The 23537-nt window shown below is 27.7% G+C and overlaps 1 protein-coding gene and 1 long non-coding RNA gene across 16 annotated transcripts; one reads left to right on the top strand and one right to left on the bottom strand.

The window, feature by feature from the left end:
- Positions 1-798: 798 nt before the first annotated feature.
- On the bottom strand, positions 799-22690 carry LOC136989025 (uncharacterized). Of its 14 annotated transcripts, none has more exons than XM_067287066.1 (11): positions 22511-22690; positions 7943-13014; positions 7793-7873; positions 6695-7711; positions 6234-6262; positions 6030-6156; positions 5837-5955; positions 4510-4647; positions 4088-4117; positions 3336-3410; positions 799-1915 (listed from the first exon to the last, which is right to left on the bottom strand). In XM_067287066.1, exons 2-11 carry the CDS (start codon positions 12996-12998, stop codon positions 1817-1819), a joined length of 6771 nt encoding a protein of 2256 aa, XP_067143167.1. In that variant the 5' UTR covers positions 12999-13014; positions 22511-22690; the 3' UTR covers positions 799-1816. The 14 variants fall into 14 exon arrangements, with proteins under 14 accessions (XP_067143167.1, XP_067143168.1, XP_067143158.1 ...); XM_067287067.1 differs by having other exon boundaries at positions 6695-7873; positions 7943-7975; positions 8090-13014; XM_067287057.1 differs by having other exon boundaries at positions 6695-7441; positions 7478-13014.
- Positions 22691-22730: 40 nt separating this feature from the next.
- Positions 22731-23537, top strand: LOC136989115 (uncharacterized). 2 transcript variants are annotated; one of them, XR_010882862.1, is made up of 3 exons: positions 22731-22765; positions 22909-22947; positions 23452-23537. It is a non-coding gene; the product is annotated as an uncharacterized lncRNA (long non-coding RNA). The 2 variants fall into 2 exon arrangements; XR_010882861.1 differs by lacking the exon at positions 22731-22765 and adding an exon at positions 22766-22836.

Here is a 23537-nt window from a genome sequence, read left to right as displayed (position 1 = left end):
TAAAAATGTATAACAGGTAGGTTTATTTAATTTTCAAAACAATCCAGTAGTTATAATGTTCGATAACAGATGGCAGCATTATGTTACTTATTTAAAAAACACGAAATAATCGAAACCGTTTCAGAATTTTTTTTCCATTGGATATACACAAATAGATTATATTTGATTATAGACTTTGGAGGGAAAAAACAAAAATAAAATTAAGATTAAATCAATATTAAAATTAACTTGGCATATTTTACAATTAGGCGAAAAAAATTGTAAGAAACAATATTAATTGAATGAATAATTGCGATTTTGTTTGTATAAGTAATTTAAATTTTGTCCTACAGTGGTTATAGGCAAACTGTTATGATAATTAATTTATATTTCATTTATTTATTTTAAATAATCATATAAGTTATATAAACTATAATATATATAACTTATTTATATATATATTATAAATAAATTTTGTCAATAAAAATTCCTTAATAAATCTGTGAAAAATACTGTACGTGTCTATGATTTAAAATTTCTATTACTCATGATATTACAAAATATGGAAAGAATCAGAATTATTTCTTAATAAATTTACATAAAAATTTTATATATTCATTTCAGATAATTAAATATTTTTGTAATTAGTCACAATAAAAAAATTGTTATTTAAGATTTATTGTAAATTTTATATTATTGTGTATTTGTGCATCAATTATATTAATGACATTATTGATAGAATGCATCTTTTAAATGAAATTTAGAAGTCAGAAGTTTCCTTAATGTTGTTAGTAATCTGTTAATAAGAAGAAGCAAATATAAGGCGGGTCAGTAGCTAAGTTTATTAGCCATCTACAAAATACACACCTCTGAGATCATTATCACAAGGCTATGCCAGGAATCAAGGCCATATTTATATTTTTATATATATTTATATATATTTAATTTATTAATATATATATATCTATTTTTATATCTTAGCTCACAAGGTTTTTATTATCTAACTTTATCCGTTTTAGGCCCGCAATATACAAAACTTATCCCAATCCCACCCTTTTATAGTAACTTAGAATATAATTTCTGTTTCGATAAACCATACACTCTCAGCCTCTCTAGAATATGAAACATACACACGAACATATTTTGCTAATTGGATATTATTACAGCGAAATGGGGCTTTTGCAGGTTTACACGATACATTTCAATCTGACAAATGAAAGCAAACCCACTTGTGGAAAGAACGAAATTTCATTTTTTTCTTATTTTTTTTATTAAAAATTTAGTTGCAGATATGACAGAAAGTGAAAGTGATGCAATAGATATGTGTTTCATAATACTTTTAAGATAATATAAAGTTCGGTATGATTGTATTTACCAATCCCCCATATAATTTTTTTTTTTAAATCCCGTATAAAGACGTATTGTATTATATAAAGTTTTAAGGCTTTTCTTTTAGATTGTGTCAGTAAAATATATATATATATATATAATGTATATGAATAGGTGATTGTATATTAAGATACTGTAAAATTTGTGTCAGTTACAAATCTCTGCCATATCTCATCGACGAAAGTGGCACTTTAAGCCAAGAAAAATTGAAAATTAAATTTAATAAATCATCAACTTGAGCATTTCTAAAAGAAACCCATTTAATGTGTGAATAAATATTCGTTCTTTCCCCAAGAAATACATTAACATATATTAAATGAAGGAACTATATTTTCAGTTTTTCTAATGTGTAGCATTGATTAAAATATGCAAGACGACAGCTAGAATACGTATCCTTTAGTTACTGTAATGGAAATAAATTAATTTCGGGATATGGATCGTCTATATTCTATGCAGTAACATCTTGACTCTGGGTAGTTTCCTGTGTTGTTGTAGTTGTATCTTCCTGAGCGGCGGGAGTCTCAGTCGAACCTGATTCTATAGGTTGCTGAAAACAAATAATAATATCACTAATTATATAATTTAGAGCATTCTTATTACTATTTATGTATATATATTTAAGCTTTAACATGTACGAGACAAGTTATCTTATTAATTAAATAAACTTTGTTATTGTTGAATGACTTCAAACGACGGCCCAAAATGACTTATGTTATATAATATAATAATAATAAACTTCATTGAAATCTATTCTATTTTTCGAATCTTTAAATCACCTTCGTAATTAAAAAAGTTAAGTTAATGTTGAGGAATTTAATAATATAAACTAATTATTAATTACTTTAAAATATTTTAAATTAACACAATTAAAATTACGAAATTAATTATAATTTTTTTAAACTAATACGAGACGAAATAATGCAGAGATGAGAAATAAATCAATAAAAAATGAGAATATTTTTTTAAAAATGATAAATAATTAAAAGGAAGAAATGAAAAATAGAAATGATTTTGTGTTGTGGTTTCTGTGCCACGTTAGAAAATTGATACTTGTGATGATTTTTAAATGTTTTAAAAGATATTCAAATTTTTATTGCGTAAGATATAATTTTATAAAATTTAAAATATAGGTTATTATTATACTGAATAAATAAGAGAAATTTATTAAGAAAATTTTATATTAAAAATAATGAATTGGCTTAATATTTTTATTCGGAAGCGATTTAAAATTTTAGAAAAAAAAATCTAATTTTACCGAAAATTTCCTCATTTTCGTCTAACCGACATTAAATATCTTCATTAAGTATGACCTGAACATTTTTAATACGTAATCATAACTTGCAAAATTCAGATTAATGTCGAATGTATTTGTCAATACCATTGTGTTGATGTATTTTAAACATTTAAAAATGATATTCGATTTATATTTACGGCTTAATAACGGTGGATGTTAGAAAAAGAATTTATTGATTACAAAGTTTAGTTGGACACGATAAGTTACTTTATTTTACACTAGATGGCACTGCTTTACTGTTTTCAAACTTTTTTTGAATGTGTTTTTGTGGAGAATTTTCAGAAAATTCCCCATAATTTATTTTCGAAATTAAATAATAATAATAATAATAATAAATTTCGAAAATTTATTATGTTTACGTACGAAAAAATTTATTCTTAAAGATTTTTTAAATGAATTTTTGGCCTATTCATTCAAATTTTACGTCTTATAAACTGATACCTCGTTACAACGATACTCGATAAAACGGCGCTATAAAGGCAATTTAAGTACATAATTATCAACACACGCGATTTTAGATGACTAAAGCCAGAATTTAATTACCGCGCTGATTCGCTGATTTGTAATTCTCACGAAATTTCTATTATATTTTGATAAATTAAAAGACAGAATAGGATTTTTAAAATTAAATTAATAAAAATTCTGGTAGTGTTTTTTTAATTTTTTTCTTTACCTGATCCTCGGATGTCTCGTCGTCATATTGTAAACTCTTGAGGAAAGACTTCTTGTCTCCCTTCAGAGTCTCAATCTGAAGAGAAATCCAATTTATGATTTAATATTTAGCGGATTATAGGCAATTGAGACCAACACAATACGGGAGGACGCATTGTATTCGGGTTGACACAATTTCTAATCAATCATGCAGGATCGGGGATCAAACACACACAAAGAGAAAGATGTCTGTTCTGAGAACGTTTGTATGTCTGTTGTGTTATTTTTATGATAAAGTCAAATAAAAAACTTAATAGATTTACAAGTAGTATTTATTATTATAATATTCATTATCATTTTCCAGAAATAAACTTTTTTTTTTTTTTTTTTTTTTAAATTGAAACTTTATTAAAAGTATGCATATCCGCATACTTTTATATGTTTCCAAACAGCAAAATTTTTATTTAATAATATAGAAAACATCATATTTTATGCGCTAATACTTATTTCCGTAGTTCGAATTTACAGAACTATGGAATAGTGTTATGGGAAGGTGTGGTGACGTGTTTTTCAACTAAAAAAGTAGGATGGATTTTCTTTCATTTCAAAATATATATATATATTTAATTTTTATAAATATATAATTAATTTTTTTCTCACTTTATAAAGTCTTTTTGTAATAAGTAATGATATTTTGAAATGAATAGGATAGACAAAGGAATAACAATGGAGTGCAAGTAAACAAAATACAAACAACAATTAATAAATACATACTGTGTCTGTATCACTTTCACTGTCACCTTGCTGTGTGAAAAAATAAACATAAACAGTAAATATAGTGCTTTGTGCAATAAATAAATAATGATAATATAACTTTATATTAAATTATTATTAACCGCAGCTTAAGTTATCAGATATGACATTAAGAACTTAATTATTCGGAAAAATATATTATAGGTATACAGTATTATATATATAATATTTATAAATCAATTTGTAAACTTAATTTTGACTTATTTTCTTGATTCGCAACATATTTACAGTGTCTATAAATACAATATATCAATTTGTTTAGACTGTTGATGGTGCATTTCTCAGGAATTATCATCAAATCAACCATCTTCAGTAGTCATATAATCTTAATTAACTTTAACACCCCCAATAGGTGCCAGATATTTTAAAGTACGAGTCCCAACCTTAGGCTGTGCCTTATCCTTAAATTCCAATTTCTGGCTTATTATTTTCTTATCTCCTCCTCCTGGTTTATAATTAGCATTCTCTAATGATCCTATCTTAGAAGTTGCGTGCCACTCCAACTTTTTCACTGTAATTACCTGAAATAAAAGGAAACAAAAGTAAATTTATACGAAATGTTTTTATAAATTTCATACTATTAAATTCGATTTTACATAAAAACGGTTAGATCAATAACTAAGTAAAATGCCGTAGAATTTAAGAATTTAATATATATATATATAATTAAAGGTTTAATTTAAATTTCAGTTTATGGGGGGGAAATAGAAATAATTTAATCCTTATCTACAGAAAAACGTAAAAGTAAAAATAACTATTTGGGGAAAATTACGTTCTCAGAATACATGGAAAAAAAAATTGGTTTTGAAAATAAACACCAGGGGAATATATGACGCTACGAAAGAAAAAATGCTGGCCAAATGATTTTGATAAGTGTTATAATTAGAAAAAAAGTCAGATCGTTACTTTCAACTGACACATTCCTGCACAGTTGACTGCTTTTCATTATGTTTGTAAATGTTACACGATGTCCTGTCCTTCCATAAAAGATACTATTTTGCCATTTCATTTTCTGTTTAATGGAAACGGCGATTACACTACAGTTGTCCCTTGATAGTCCGACGTTTTGTAATCCGACATGCTCAGTAGTCCAACGCACCTCCCGTCAAGGTCACCGTATCCCCGTCTTCAAAGTGTGAGCACAGTATGTACTGTACATATTTACATATGTACTGTACATAATTAATCTACCTACGTTGTAGCATTTAGTTATAATGTTTATAAATTATTGTACGTACTGTATTATTTATGCCTATACATACTGTATGTACAGTACATTTATTGGCTTCCATATTTCTTTTAATAAACATGTTTTAGTTAACCGAAATGGGTGTTTCATTTCCATATTCACCTAGGCAGCATTTTACTCACAACATGTAGGAATATTATAGGCTACTGCTAGCAAAACAATGCCAAATATGTAATCACTTTCGGTAATCCGACACCCCTTTGGTCCTATACCTGTCGGATTATCAAGGGACAACTGTATTTGCATCTATGGTAATTTTAAAATCGTCACATACGGTAAACATTAAATACCAGGAATTATCATTACCGAAATATAGTAAATTGTTCTCTGAATATTTTCGTGGATATAATATAGGCTTTAATTTTATGGTGCCTCATGTACACAGAAATCAGTTTTTTTTCCAATAAATTAGTTTTATTAATTGGAGAACCGATCATCTGTTTAAATATGCATTAACTTACTTTTTTATCCCCTCCTTTTGGTTTGTAGTGAATATTATCGAAGGAACCAATTTTTGACTTGACGTTTTTAAGATTTGGATTAGGAGCAAATCCCACAGGCGCTTTAATAGGAGGAATTTCTTCAAAAAAAAAATTCGATCATTAATTTTTATTTTAGTAACTATATAACTTTTTAAAGAATTTAACAATATACTTCTCTGATCTCCTTTGAGAGACTTGGAAGGAGAAAGTAGACCGTTTCTGGAATAAGGAGTCTTTTTAGGAGAAGAAGTTATCTTTTGACTTCCACCAAGAGGTTGTTTACTCGGAGAAGGTGGAGACTAAATATTTTATTAGTAAAAAATATTTAATATTTTTAATATATAACATTTAAACAATAACTAAATTCCTACTTTACCTTACTGGTGTCGGGAGTAGAATCAGTTTCTGCATTTAAAAAAATGTAGAATTTGATATTAATTTAAAAACATTTCAAATTATTATTATATAGCATATTATGATTATTTTCTTAACTATTAATAATAATAATAATTATATATTTAAAAACTACTGGAAAGAGTTCGAAACGTAATGAAAGTTCTACAGAAACACCCTTTAAATTCGTTCTTGTGGTTATAATAAAGTGAATAATGATAAAAGAAGACACTTAATATGAATAATGGGTTGATTTTCATGAATTTTTCAGAATTTTATATAAGAAAATTTCTTTTAGCTTCAAAAATTATGTATGATAATTATAGTAACGTAATTTTTACTATGATTTATGCTCGGATCACCATCACTCGATACTTCAGATTCAACGATTTTGCGTATTTTAGATAAAGCTATATTAATTAATTAATATTAATTCTATCGCACCTTTTCTGGTTAAACTTTTCTGTGATCTTCCGACTTGTTTCTTGACTGGCGATTTCGGAGTTTTGTCAACCGTTTCTTGCTCTTCTGCCGGTTTCTCAATTTCTTTGGAAATCTCCGTTCTTTCGGGACTAAACACCTTCTCTTCTTTCTTTCTAAGTCTTCTCCTTCTACGTTTCTCGTCTTTGTTTATTGAAATTTCGGACTTTTTTGATTTCTTAGAAGGATGAACTTTGTCTTTTTCTGTAGTTTCAAATTTTTCGTCTGTCCTACTCGACGGAGCTGATTCATCTTGACTCGTATCTTTATCTTCTCTCTCGCTCTCTATTGAGATATTTGTCACTATAATTTCTTCTTTCTCTGAGACTATTTCATCCATTTCCTTAGTTTCTACTTCAACTTTCAGATGAACTTCGTTTTCTTGAACTTGTTCCTCCTCTCTGTCTAATAGAACTTCTTCATCAAGAACTTTTCTTTCTAAATCAGATTTCATATCGGATATAGTATCGGTTTCATCGAGTTTCGTATCACTTTTTACATCGGGTTGTACGATGACTAGCGCTTCAGATTTTTCTTCTTTTAAATCACTTTCTACATCGTCAATATCGGGTTTTACATCAGCTTTGGCAACAGGTTTACTTATATCATATTTCATCTCTGGCTTCACGTCGAGAGGTTCCTGCTTCGTTTCGGGTTTGACATCGGGCTTAACTTCTGCTTTTATATCCGGTTTCATTTCTTTTACGTCGGGTTTCACTTCTGCTTCCACGTCGGGTTTCACATCAGGCTTTACTTCTGTTTTCACGTCAAGCTCCGCATCAGGTTTAACCTCTTTTTTCACGTCGGATTTCACATCAGGTTTTACTTCTGCTTTCACGTCAGGTTTCTCTTCTTTCACATCGGGTTTCGTGTCATGTTTCATTTCTGCCTTTACATCAGGCTTCATATCAGGTTTCATTTCTTTCACATCGGGTTTCGCGTCAGATTTTACATCAGGTTGCACTTCTTCCTTTGCGTCAGGTTTTACATCAGGTTTTACTTCTTCCTTTGCATCAGGTTTTACATCAGGTTTCACCTCCTTCGCGTCAAGCTTCAAATCAGGTTTTACTTCTTTCACATCGGGTTTCGCGTCAGATTTTACATCAGGTTGCACTTCTTCCTTTGCGTCAGGTTTTACATCAGGTTTTACTTCTTCCTTTGCATCAGGTTTTACATCAGGTTTCACCTCCTTCGCGTCAAGCTTCAAATCAGGTTTTACTTCTTTCACATCGGGTTTCCCGTCAGGTTTCACTTCTGCTTTAGCGTCAGGTTTCATTACTTTCAGGTCGGTTTTCTCGTCAGGCTTAGCTTCTGCTTTGACAACAGGTTTCTCTTCTTTCACTTCTGCCTTTGCGTCAGGCTTTACATCGGGCTTTACTACTATTTTCACTTCGGATTTGAGGTCAGTTTTTATTTCAGGTTTTAGATCAAGTTTCACGTCATCTTTCTTAGATTTTACATCAACTTTTGTATCTATTTCTACCCTGGATTTCACTTCTGTTTTTACATCGCTTTCCAATTCTGGTTTTACGTCAGCAATATCGGGTTTTACATCGTGTTGCGCGGCTTGGTTTAATGCATCCCCCGTTTTAGTAAGGACGGCTTTTTGAAGTTCTTTATCATCAGGCACTAGAGAAGAAACAAATCCATTAATCGAAGACATTTTAGAACTGTCCGTCTTTTCTTCACTTTGTTCTAAATAAGCAGCACTTTTTACAAAAACTTCCTTGTCTTTTTGTTTCTCCGAAGGCATTTTATCTAAAGCGGCATCCGTTTTCGAATCGGGAACAGATTTTACATCTTTAGGTCCAATTATAATCGATTCAGAAATGGATTGTTTATTTACAATGGACTGTGTTGGCGAGATTTCTGCGGGCGCATCTTCATTTGTAACGGATTTATTAGTTTCTTTTATTTTTTCAGATTTTATATTGGAAATAGTATGGGATGGTGACACGCCCACAGTTGGAAGAGGCCTCTGTTTCTGTTTCGATGATTGACTTTTCATTTGTGTTGTTGATTCTGCTTTCGTTTTATCAATGGTATGTATATGTGGTTCTTCTGTTGTAAAAGGTAGTGATTGTTTATCTGTTACTGTCATTTCTTTAGGAGAAAGAATTGGAGATGCGGGTTTATCTTTGGGGAGAGAGATTTGAGAGTCTAATGTTTCTTTTTCGGTTTTAAGTGATGTTTGTTTAAGATTAATTTCATTTAAAATATGTGGCTGTGTTTGTAAAGTTTCTTTATCTTTACTTTCGATTTCGTTATCTAACTTATCTTTCATAGAATCTGCTAACGGCTTTAAAGTTCTTAATTCATCAGAAATTGTTTCTTTTTTGAAACTAGACGTGTCTTTTTCATTTAGTTTTTCTACCGTTTCTTTTGTATCTTTTATACTACCCGATTTATCTACAGTTTCTAATTTTTGTGAGGATATTAAACTTTCGGCGGAGTCTTCAATTAAAGTCTCTGCTATCTTTTCAGATTCAGAAGACGTTTCTAACTTTTTTGAAGTATCTACAATTTCTTGTTTAGATTCAGCCGGCTTTGTCTGCAACACATCTAGTGATATAGTTGAATGTTTTGTAGGTTCGGAAATCTCAGAAAGCATATCTTTAAGCGGTTTCACCTCTTTCGATTTCTCAATTATTTCTAATGGCACTTCTTTTGAAATATTGGATGGAGATTCTCTCTCTTCTTTAGATTCTGTTTTTTGAGGCAATTCCTTTTCAGGTTTTTTCGAAACTTCTTTTTCATCGATTAGTTTTGGAGAAATTTTTTCATTTTCATTTGACGTAGATATTAACGTATCTTTCTGTTTTGACAAATCTTTAATTTCTTTTTGTTTATTGGAATCAATAACAGGTATTGCTTTTGAACTATCTTTCTGTAAGGAGGTTTCTAAATCATTTCTTTTTGTATCCGTTGGCGGTTCTTTGGATATTTCGGAATATTCTTTTGTGGGAGGAACTTGTTTTTCTTCAGTTCCATCATCATGTTTTAATAAAGATGATTCCCGAAAACATGGCAAGACTATTTCTTTCTCCGGAATTGACTTTGAAGGCAAGCTTTGAGATTCTATTTCTTTTGATACTTGCTTTTCTTTTGATTCAGGCATTTGATTCTCTTTAACTATAACTGTTTCTTTGGTCAAGTTTACGTCAGTCTTCATAGCAGACGCTATTAATGGCACTTCTTTTGTAAATTCCGATTTACTATGTTTATCATCGGATGTAGGTAGTTCTCTCTCCTTTGAATCGGACGAAAGCAGCACCAATTTTCCCTTTTCTTCAGGAAATTCATATTTATTTTCTTTCATTTCATTCATGACAAAAGTTTTGGTCTCTGCGAGCTTATTAGGAACGATTTTATTTTCAGTCTGATCGTCTTTATCGACTGTAGGTTTTAATGATTCTATTTCTTTATGGTCAGAAACAGCAGGAAACGTTTCAAGTTTTTTTGACATTTCTTTTGGCGATTCATCTTTAGTATATTGTTTCTTTTCTTGAGAAATACTAAAGGGTATATCAGTAACTTTTGTTTCCATCTCAGCAGAATAAATTTCTTGCAATAAATTTTTGTTATTTTTATCTGCAACTTTCGTTTCTTTCTCATTATCTAATTTTACGCCTGTACTAGGAATTACATGTTGTTCTTCAGAAACGAAAAAATCTTTTATATAATCTAATTGTTCTTGGATAATGGTTTCTGATTCAGGTAATATTTTCTTAGTTTCAATCTGTTTTTCACTAATTACTTTTTCTTTTTCAGTTTTCTCATCCTTCAAAAATTGATCTATCTTTGAAAGTGTTAAATCTTTCTCATCTTTAACTATTTCAAATGGTTGTTTTGATTCTTTTTGAGAAGTAATTTTTTCTGCTGTGGTTTGATAGGTGGAAGGTTTTGATAGAACTTTTTGATTTTCTTTGCTTAACTCTGATAAATGTTCTTCTGTACCAAGAATGGCAGTTTGACCTATTAAGAATTCTTCTTTTGGTAATGATGTCGAGTCTGAAACCATACATGTATCTAAATTTTGCTTCGTTTTGATATCCGTTTCTATTATTGCCTTGGCATCATCTTTTAAAAATGACTGAGCTTTTGTTTCTTCTGTAACGGATTTAGAATATTTATCTGTCGACATTTCTTGATATTCAAACTGAGGTACTTTTGATTTTTCTGATTGTTGTTGTTCTTGATTTTGAGAACATATCTCGGATTTAATTTCTAATTTTTTATCATGTTTTTCAGTTTTTTCTGACGAAGGGCATTCGATCCTTTTTTCGAAAGATGTAGCGGCAGCATCCACTTTATCCTGTAAAATATTTGTATGCTCTTTATATCCTTGCTTCGATTTATCTTCTTTTTCTTTCTCCGAAACAGTAGATGGATAAATATTTTCTTTGTCATAAACAGACTTTTCTTCGTTTATTCTATCTTTTCCTATATCTTTCATGTTTTGTAATATTTCTTTTGTTTTGGAAATTGAAACCTCTGTTGAGAAAGTTTCATTTTCTTTCGAGATTGACGATTCTGCTTGTGCGATTCCAATTTCTTTCTTCGATGGCATTTGTTTCTGTATAAAATTCTCTTTGTCTTCTTTAACGGCTGCAGATTTTTCTTTTTTGCCTTCTACATTTGTAACAAGCAGCTCATTTTTTTTAATTACATCTGATACTTTATCCTTATCTTTCTGTAATTGAAATGCAGCCACTTCTTTATCCGACGGCTGTTTATCTTTACGAATTGACGGTGACCCTTCAATAACTTCCTCTTTGCAAGGCAAAGAACTTGATTGAATTTCTTTTTGTGTCTCGAGTGAAGCAAAACATTCTTTTTCTATTGAAACCACTTCTTTTTTATCTGTTTCTATTGATTTTTTCGGCTTATCTTCAGATTTTACTTCAGATTCTTTTGGTTGCGGAATGGTTTCGGGTAAATTGATTGACGATTTTGATTCTATTTTAAAATCTTTTACAGCGAAAGAATCCGATATGGATTCCTCCAAAGCGTTTGTTTTTTTTTCAGTAATATCTTTTCCAGGGATAGGCGTACTCGAAATTGTTTTCGAAACTGTTTTAACTGTTTTTGTAATTACAGAATCGGCTTTTGGTACTGTTTTATCAAAAGTATCTTCTTTAGCTTGCATGTGAGAAACTCCTAATTCATACTGTTTTTGATCTTTTATTAAATCATGCTTTTGCTGTGAAATAAATGAATTTATCTGATTACTGTCTGATATAGATTTTTTGGCATCACTTAATTTATCACTTTCTTTGTGGGTTAATAATTTTTCAATATCTTTAGAAGGCAATGGTTTCGATTTATCAAAAGTACAAATAGTTTCTCCAATAATATTCTTCGATTTCCCCAAATCCGAATCTTTTTTTAACGAAATACAAACGTGAGAAGGTGAAGAATCAGAAATCACAGTCTTGGACGGCACTTGTTCACTAACCAATTTATCAGTTTGAAATTCTGTTGTTTCGTTATCTAACAAAGACTGCAAATTTTTAGATATTAAAGTGTCTTCAGTCCTTAAGACATTGACTTTATCCTGATCACTTTCACGAATTAAGGATGTTTTGGAAGAAGATTGTTCTTTTTCTGAATTTGTTTTTTCTTCCGTATGGAAAGAAAGATTTCCTACACTTCTAACTTCGGTTTTATTACGATATAACGAATGCTTATCCGAATTCCAGTCTAATAACGAAGACGGTTGACTTGTTTCGTCTAAAGGTAATTGTGTTAAATCTACATACGTAGTAGAAACAGTTTCCGTTTCCTCTACAGGCTCTTTTCTTAAACTAATTTCTGGAACAGTACTAGATCTTTGTAAATCTGTTTTGATTTCATTCGTTTCTCTAGCAATTCTTTGAGCCGATGCAGCAGCATCCATTGGAATTTCCGCGAACTGTATCGTAGTTGTATGAGATTTTTGTTTAGTTAAATCTTCACTAAAATCATTAGAACTTTTTAAAATAGGTACAGTTTTCTCTTTAGGTGAATCCTTTGAACGTATTTCTGTTTCAGTTACTATTTTATTGGATAACTTGGGTTGATCTTCTTTAACCTTACTATCTGTAATGTCACTGTCCCCATTTTTACCCCCATTTCTACTTAAAGATGTTGAACCTTGAAGCTGCGTAATTAAAGAGGAAGAACTTTCAGTTTCCTTAGTTTTTACGAAAATAATCTTATCTGAAGTCTTTTCGGCACTGGGTATCTGTTTCGGTATTTCAGAGGTTGAGGGAAGTTTCTTATCCATGTTTAGACAAAAATATCTGAAACATTTTAAAAATAAATTATTACAAATTCTATTACAAATTGTTATTGCAGCCAACACAAAGGGAAAATTTACGATTCTTGTTTTTGAGAATTAATATCCAAATTATAATTAACCAATTTATTTTTCAATAGGAAAATGATCTATAACTCTTTAGTCAACGTGAAATTGTTAACGATTTTTATTGCTCATAATCAGGTTATCATAAATAAAAATGACAACGTTAATACACAACCACGTAACAATTTATCTAAATAGAAAAGCTACTACAGGCGCATCCATCTTGGATAGGAACAAATCGAAATCAATACATCTCTGTCAAAAGTTCAGCATTAAACTAAAAATAACACTTGCACACAAGCCTATATATTATAATAGCCTATATAATATAATGCACATTATGAAAATGTCTTAATCTTTACAATTCAAATTACCAGCAATGTGCACGCAGTTATTATTTTAGCGATATAAGCATGTATAGTTGTTATAATTTTACACATATTTAACATATTTTACATTAAAATATATACAGTATTTTACTCCAATTTAACTTATTTTTTAAAAAATATTTTTGTATAATAACAATATTTAAAGAATATTAAAAGCAATAAAATAAAACGGATATGAAAGTATATAAGAGAGTAAATATCCTAAAATTCATACACGAATCATATATCTTTCTTGGCGTATACTTCTACAAATAAAAAATCTTTCCTTTCTTAATTTTCCTCAAGTAGTTGTCAGGATTCTTAGAAAAAATGAAATTAATGTTTCTGAGTATTTAATGATATTGTTATTTGAAATCTCATTATTGCTGTCCTAAGAGACGTGAATGAAAAAGTTTGATTGAACAATCGTTCACTAATGTGATTTTTTTACTTTTGGTTTTATTAAATTTATGTTTTTGTTGATTATAAGAGAAGCGCAAGCAATGCAAAATGCAGCGAATCAATTATGAAAGAAAATAATAACATCAGAAAACCAATAAATGAAGAATTTAAAATTAAAATTAATTAGGTAAAAATTCTCGTTTAAAAATAAAATTTTATATTTAAGAAAAAATCGAAGTCAGATTAATTCATATAGAAAGAATCCTTTACTAATATATTATATACATTTTTTACCGTAAGTAAAAAATATATATAATATATTAGTATTTCCTATATCAATATTTAATTACAACCACTAAATATATTACATATAAACCAATAATGATTTTTCTATGTAAATTATTAATAATGCCAAATTCGGAAATGAATTTGTTCAGTTTAGAAAATAGAATATCATGGTAAATCCCTTTCAGGTATTACATTTTGAGGAATTATAACTGAAAATATAAATATTTTAACAATCTTAACTTTCTTTTTTCAGGGAAAATAAAATTCCATCCTTTACAATCGGTTTTCTAACAAACATATTTCAAAACTTCAATACGAATTTACTTCAATGAATAGCGACGTATAATATATTGTTAGCAATGCTATAATATAATGCTTTAAAGCTAGTAAGAATACCATAAAGATAACAACAATGATAATAGCAAGCACAGCAAATTTCACACTTCACAACTTCAGACATTAATTGCAGCGTTTTAAAATGTATTTTATTATGTAATTGTTGATTATTTTTTTCATTTAAATGAAAATTATAATGTGAAATCTTCAGAAATATAAATAATTTTCCTTAGAGAATATTCTATTCAATTTACTTTTTATATACATTTCGCCATTTCAAATTATACGAAAGATAATGATGTAATTGACGAGTAATTTTACACACGTTAATTAAAATCTCAATTGTGTTTTAATAGATGGAATTCATTTCATTATTTGCCTTTGAGTAGACCTATAATTATAATGTAGAGATCAATTAACAAAATATATTGTTAATGAATCAAAGCTCTTAAATTACATTTTATACTTTTCTCGCATAATCTTTATTCGTATTTAATGATAAATAATTAATTTTTACATAAACACAAAGAATTTCAATGATTTTTTAGTACGTTCACGTATTAAAAAATAAATTATTATTCAGGAAATTGTTATAAGGCGTATAAAATACATCATGTTAATAAATGTATAAATAAAGTAAACCATAAATTTAAAACAGAACATAAAAGTTTCATAAATAATGGGGTCGTATAATACCTTACACGAATATCCAGGCGAATTTTAAAGGCACGAAACTGAAAGTTAAATTTTATTTATTGCAATAGAATATATTCGAATCTTCCTAATTTTGATATGAAATAACACTCGACCAACACAATAGTTATTTTATTCAACATACAAAAAATAGACTAAAGAATCATCAAGAATTAAAACGATTCCTTGGCGATTTTGAATGTATTTTTTATTTTTTGTTTCGTTTTCTGAAAAATTCAGAAAAAAGCCATTTCATAGAAAGATGAAATTTATTTTAAATAGTTATAAGGAGGTTTGAAATGATATTTGGGTTGGATTAAAGTGTTACGGATATCTGCCATTTATTATGCTAGAAATATTAAGATTAAAGATACTTCTGAAGAATAATGTAGAAGGATATATCTTTCTTTACAATAGACATAAATAATAAATTATAAAATGTCTTGTAAAATATTTATAGGCTTGCTCTTACGGTTAAATATACATAAAAATAATAAATTGATAAAGTACTCCAAGCATCTGTAAAGTGTCTTATGAAAAATGTCCAAATTTCTATTATATTTTAAAAGAAATACAAAAGAATAAATAAAGTTTATACAATAAGGTTAAAATGATTTGATTAAAGTAAAAGATCCGAACAAAATCAGATATTTTTTCGGTTTCCGTTTCTTCACGCTAAAGAATATTTCCCTTAGGATTAGGAAACTCTCTTTTTGCGAAAATTCCAACTCTTTCAATTTTAGAAAGGATACAACGAAACTATAAAAGGCCTACGGGGAAATATCTTCAAGTCCTATTTTGCAATTTTTGCTGACTTCATACAAAGAAACTCATTTAAAATAAAAGAAATGACCTAAATATAAATGAGCCGTTTGTAATTACTTCCTGAATACTGTCGTTTATTTTCAGAAGTTCCCAGCAAATTCGAGAAAATGATAAATAATTACTTCGAAATATCAATGAATAGAGTTTCGCAAATCAATATTTTATTATTTCATTTTCTACACTTCTTTAATATATTCAATTTTTAAATGTATTTTCTGTGTTATTATTAAAATATTTTTATCAAAGCTCCTCTGAAAAACAATTATATCAAACCAGATAAATTTGTTAGACTAGTAGACAGAGACCACAAGTTATCTTTGACATAAATCTTTCCTCTCATTTAATTTCATATTGTATTAGTGCATTTCAAACATTCTTATCATACGTTACTATACTTATTAACATTTGAAGAATTTTTATGACCATTAAGGCTGAAAACAACAAGAATTTCGAGGAATTTTAATATTTTAAGTTAGATCGGTATGTATATAACTTGCTAGTTCGAAAGCAATATACAATAATATAAGATATTGAGAAATAGAGTACGTACTGTACATCAACGATTTAAATTAAAATACATTTTATTATTGTCTTTCGGTATGGCATTTCTCCCTTGTAAAAAAAAATTCTTAATTCTTAGATGAAAATATAATTTTGTAAATATGCTTATAAAAAACATGTAGAAATTATTATTAAAAGATATAAGCTTGATGATAACTGCAAATAATTATTCCCAAAGAGAGTAACAAAAGCATGGAATTAGAAAAATCCTTGCAAATTTATACATTTATATGCGAACATGTACAGTACATAAATATAGAAGTAGGAAAACAATCGATGCAACAGTGACGCCGACAGACTGGATACACCCGACGCCATCATTATCTTCTATCTAAAATTGAACTGAACCGATACAATTCTAATTAACTCTTATCTCTAGAGGCAAGTTTCTGGTTGATTATACAGTACTTAAGTTTTTGTTAATTAACACGGTATCGTATCCTGTTTCTTTAACAATACTTTAACATATTTTCTGAAGTTTTGATGAAATATATTCAGCATTACCTAGCCAACGATAGCGTGATATGAAGTTTTTTTTTTTTCCATTTCCCGTCGAACGTTGATAGAAATGTCCTGCTGGGCTACGCATTCCCTAATTTTACTCAGGATACGATGATTCATTTTGATATTACTGCTGTTGTAAGTCATATAATTGCTAAAGTAATGGAGTGATTTACTATTGACAATTCTGTCAGGACACATATTATAAAACAAATTAATTATCTAACGAAATCCGGAATATTTCTGTGACCTTCGAATGGAATTTCGGCATCAGAAAGGAACGTTGTCTAGACGAGATTTTCAATGGAATGTATTAATTTTCTATTTATAATTTTATAAATAAATTTATTAAAAATATAGCAAGCAATTTATTTAATAATCGAGATGACAATAAAAAAGGCACACCCAAATTTTTTTCAAAATAGAATTTTGTAGCGACGAAGAATCTCCACCCAGAAAATATCGAGATAAAAGTTTAACGAATTTCCATCAAGATTTAATTGCAATATGCTTTGTTTAACGTTTATTAATATGCAAAAAATTTACATATTTTATTTAATTAGTTTAAATATTTGAGAAATTTCTATTTTATTCATTAGATTTTTTTAAATATATTTTTTTTATTAAAAATTATTAAAATTTAAGCATTTCTTAGATTTAATATATCAAATTTATGTAATAAAAAATCACCAAATGAAAACAAGAAAAAAATAAATTTCCATGTTTATCACAAATTTGCTTGTTTCATTAAATATGCTATTAAAACTCTAACAATTTAATCAAAGATTTAATTATTACTTCAAATTAGGCAAGACTAACAGCATTAATTTATAAAGACAATTTATGTCCCTTATTATATTTTATATGAAAGTTTCATTTATAATAATATATCAACCTACAAATGTTTTAAATGTGTATATTTAATATAAACAAAAAGTATTTTTAATAAATTAAAAGTAAATTCCTATCTTTAAAATGAATTATAATATTTAACTCATTTTTCATTATATAAAAGTAATTTTAAATAAAGTTTTCAAAATAAATTACGTTACATATTATAAATAGCAATGCTAATTGTGAAATGTAATAGTGCATAATCTTCTATTAATTTTAATCATTTCTAACTTTAAATTTATAAACTTTTCTAATATAAATTCTTAAAATTTCCATATATTTATTATTATTTTTTTTTAAATAGAAAAAAACTAAAAATTAAAACATTACATAGTTATATATTATACGCCCTTAACCATGCATATTTCATGAAAATTTCGTTAAAAAATTAATATTTTATATACAAAAATAAACCTTCGTCGTAATAATGAAAATTCTTTTGGATTTGCACGCGATTTAGCAGCATGTAAAAGCAATATTTGGCACGAAGCCACTTTTAAAACCAAAAATATGTCTATCAAATTAAATTATTATAATGTAAAAATGACGTTTAAGATTAAAAAAAAGTGTCTTCATCAAGGATTGTGGCCTTTGCACTTGAAAAATTTGGATTTGAGTTAAAGATTGCCAATAAATGGTTTTATTTTTTCAGAAAATATGTTTAAAATATCAGAGCCTAGACAATAATATAATTTCTAAAAACGTATAAAACAATGTTATTCCTAATCCTAGTTTCTAGTCACAAGCAAAAATTTTTCTTCTAATTCGTTATTAAATAATATTCGTAGATTTTATTAAAAATATTGACTAAATTTTAAATATTTATCCGAAAGAAATGTATAATAATTTTTGAAAATATTTCGAAAAGAAAATAATGTATACGCATATAATATTGATTTGGCATTTCGAAATTCTAGGAAAAAGAAATAGAAGGGAGAAAAAATTAAAATTTGCACTCAAAAGTAATTCAAAAATCTGTATTTTATTTTATTTAAACTCAAACATTTCGTAACAGCGAATATAAACAATATATTCTTAAGAAAAATTATTTTATAGAGCACAGAAGGTATTATTTTACGGATGTACAACGTGATATCAGAATAAATCGTGGCACATATTTTATAACATAATATAGAAGAGAGATCATTAATTTCTATTTATTTAAACATTCCATCATTCTATTTTCGATCCCTATTCTATAAATCGATCAAGAAGGTCAAAAAGGATATTTCCGAATCCATTTATCCATTGATAAATAGAACATTTAGTGAATATTTTCTCGAATTCTTTACCTTAAAAGATTTCGCACGAATTTAAAATGATAGAAAACACGAATTTTTATACGAGAGAATCTAAGCATCAGTCCATTTTATTTGAAAGGTAGTTCAGAAGTTCCACATGTATTGGCTTCCCCATAGAAGTCTTATTGATTTATCAATATCCATAGTCAATGACAATTTCGTAACTTTACCCTCTTGTTTACGATGTCACGCATCTACTTGTGAGATTTATCCAAATCTTTTTAGTCCTACATAACCGTATACACGGCGCCGAACTAAAATTAAATCGAGGAAACGGTCAAAAACCAAACTCCACTGGAATTATCAATTAATTTAATTAAAAATCATTCCGGTAAAAACAATTAAAAAAAGGAAAATTAACATTTAATTCCGGTAGAAAATTTTCTTTACAGGTTTAAAATTAAAAAAAAAAAACAATATTAGTTTTTGTAGATTACACACAGCATTTAAAATTTCACAAACAAACAACTAAAACTAATTAGGCGACAATATTTCCCTTCTGTTTAATTTTCGAGTTATGTCTAGTCATTAATTGGAAAAGATTTTTCTGCCGTTCGAAGTAATTTGTGAATATATAAAATAATTTAGACAGAAATTCCTGACAAAAAGAATAGAGATAAGAAAAATTGCAGAATTGCGAATAGATTCTCTTGTTAAAATATACAGTATTTCTGTTTCCAATTCGATAGACAACAGAGAATAATTTATAATACAACTGAAATAATATACATAACAAATATTTAATTGAATAGATTTAAATAATTTAAACTCATTTTCAGGCATTAGAGAATATGAATAATGTTAATTTAAAAGCAATATAAAAGGAATAAAATTCTCTTTCACTATGAATTTCTGTCTTTTTTTTGTGAAAAGAATCTCTCACTTGTTAAATTATACTTAAAGCAAAGTATCAGTATACAAAATATAAATATTGACTCTTGCATAAATAAAAAGGAATAATAAAATCGAGAATTCTTTTAGCGAAATATGTGTAAACTGTTTATTGTATTTGATAATTTAAATAAAAATTAACGAAATACGACTTCGAAATATTATAGATTAAGCTCTTAATGTATGATGTTTAAACGATAATTTTAAGCAAATAGAGAAGAATAAATGGGTTTATTTAAAATTATAATTTAATCTCTAAGAGATTCTCGTGTCAATCGAAATTCTGGATTTTAAACTAATCCTTTCTGTAATTTTATTATCCATAAGCAAATAAAACGCCCCAAAATAAATTTAAAATCAATTCTAAAATAAAGCAATCTTCAAAATAAATGTAGATTTTAAATTAAAGAAATGATCTGCAATGTTGACAAAGTGTCCATCGATTAATTGAATTTTTTGACAGCCTTCCCACTTCAGTTTACATTGTTACGTAACCTGATCAGACGTTTGTGACAATCAGACGACGTTGTATAATCGAAAACAGAGATGACGAAGATCCAACCACGTGTTAAATATTATATTTTAACTCGTAAATTTACTCGCGTGATAAGAATAATTAAATATTTTCCCACATTTTTTAGCTTTAAATAAAGTTAAAGGTGACAAACAGGTTCGAATGTTTGTCACCTTTAACGAATAATGAATCACAATTAGTTAAAGCCAAAAGTGAAAGATAAAGTCAATACCTGCCAGCTCAAATCACTAATCAGGTTAATATTGCGACGTATTCCTGGCTTTCTCTTCTAGAAAATTTGATTGTCAATTAATAATTAACTCAATAATGAATGTTTACTAATGGCACAAATAAAAATCTTTTATTCATTTAACTAGTAAAACTGTAATCGATTGAATCGATAGAAAGTGATTAACGTACCCAACAAGGAAGAAACTAGTCGAAAAATGTGGAATGAAATTTCACTTTCAAGAAATAAAAACTAAGATTAAGTAATTATTTCTTGCTGTATTTTAAAGGAATGAGCTTCCTAGAAAAAAAATTTACAATAATTAGAAGTATGTTGAAATTTTATAAAAAATAATTTATCATCATTGTAAAAAGCAAAGTAAAATTAAAAGGAAATAATTACTGAATTGTAGAATATAGAAAGTCTCCTTTTATTCTCTTTTGCGGTTGCGAGAAATTTGTTACAATTGTGATTGTAGAAACGAGTTGGATACTTGTTTGCTATTAAACAACTCGGAAATTGCCTGGAGAGATTAAGGAAATATTATTTTGAGTGCAGACAATAAATCCGGACCACAATTTTGATGTAGTTTCAAAGAATAAAGACAGATAGATGTTTATTTTATATTATTTTTTTAAATCTTTATTAAAAACAAGCAAAAATAAGAAGCTTTAAGGAAATTCTATCTTAATGATTTATGTGACATACATCAAAAAACAAGAAAGATTTTCATAGTTAAAATTTATGATTTTTTAAAATATATATGCTGTTATTTAACTATAAATCCATATTGATTGATCTGATGAGTGTTCTAAAAACTATTCCGGCATGTTTTGATTCTTTTACCTATCATCAGTCGCCATAGCAACATTCTAATATTGAGATCTAATGTGTAAATTATCAAAGCAGTTTTTTCTCTTTTGTAAGATATTATTAATATTTAAAGAAATTTATGTTTACAAACAATCTCCTAGCTACAACGAAATATATCATCAGTTGCTTAAATTAGCATAGGTTTAGGGATAATATCGACGATCATCAAGTTATTTGGATTTAATTAATACGATGAAATTGCAGTAATTACATTAATTAAATAGAAAACTTTATATATCATGGAACTGCCTGAACATTTTCCTTCTAATCATTTACAATAATTAATTTTGTTGATTTAGCTAAGACGAAAGAATAAGCAAATAAGATTTTCTTGATAATATCCGATTCTGAATAGGATCAGAGCTTAAAATTATACAATTCCAAGCTCTAAAGCGATCAATACGTGCTAATTACTATTACTAAAAGCCTATTCAGTTAACAAACATATGACGCAATAACTAATCACAGGCGAGTCCTTCAAACTAGAGATGAAAATGACTTCTAGTGGCGACTGTAAACTACTAAAAGCACCTAAATCTATACATATACAGCACCTCCTATACAAACTATATATAGCTTTCCCTTTATGTGGCTACAGACATGTTTAAAATATCAAAATTAACAAATATTAATTAGATAAGGATCAAAATAACAGATAAATTTTATTACTTTTATTCACCATATGTTTAATCATTTATTACAAGAATAAATAAGTAGGAGGGTGATTTTAGTGAGAGATTCAAAGACGATTGTCTTACCTGAGAAGAGGATTTTTATACTTTTAAGATCAAATTTTCAATCTTAAACATGATGCACACGCATATACAAAAACTAATCTATCCTGAACAGCTAGTAGACAATCGTCCTGATAGAAATACTGCAGTGGATAAAATTGTGGATGTCCAATCAGGTGATGGTGTGGTCTTCACTTTCTCTCGCCATCTAGCGGCACAGATTAGAATTACTCGTCGTTATTGATCAATATGGAGTCGTGTTAAGGAAGAGAGAAACAGGTACAAGCTACAAGCTTATAATACGTATTAAATGTAGTAAAACACAATTTAAGATTATTTATAGATAAAAGGTTTAGCGGTTAATCGTGTAAATTAACCTGTGAATTTATAATCATATATTTTTATTTATTTTTTTCTTATAGCTTGGACGTATTTTCGTCAATAAATTTAATTAGGGAAAGGTAATGCTTTAGGAATTTCGTCTGTGTTATTTTTAAATTTCTTGTAAAATAAATAAAAATTGAATGTCTTGTTTTAATTTTATTTTTTTTCGTTCTTTTAATCTATTTGATTTATTTTTAACTATTTTAAATAAGATTTATATTGATGAGAATACGAACGAATAAGCTAACAAGCTAATTTAAATAAATTTATATTGGATTTTAAATAGCCTAAATAAAATTTCATTTTAAATGTAGAAAGGAAGTATTTTGTAAAATGAAGTCGAATAAATGAATTAAAATTCAACTTCAAAGAAGAGAGAGAAATTCTATTAAGAATGCCTTTAATATATAGAACTAAATTAAAATCCAATTCAAATGATTTACTAATTAAATTGATTAAATGTATTTCATTATTTAATTGAAATTAATACTATATTATCAATTACGTTTCCTATAAATATATTTATAATGAGTGCAAGACGTATTGTAAATTAAATTTATGCGAATTTTTTTTTTTCTCAGATCATTCGAATAATTGAATCCCATAATTGAAAGCAATGAAATTATAAATAAATCAAAAACAATTTATTCATTTAACAATCCAAATT

The sequence above is a fragment of the Centruroides vittatus genome, unplaced genomic scaffold, assembly GCF_030686945.1.
Source record: "Centruroides vittatus isolate TY-2023 unplaced genomic scaffold, ASM3068694v2 scaffold_435, whole genome shotgun sequence".
Classification (NCBI taxonomy): Eukaryota; Metazoa; Arthropoda; class Arachnida; order Scorpiones; family Buthidae; genus Centruroides; species Centruroides vittatus.
The sequence above is the reverse complement of the archived record's forward strand: the minus strand, read 5'-3'. Positions and strand labels throughout refer to the sequence as shown.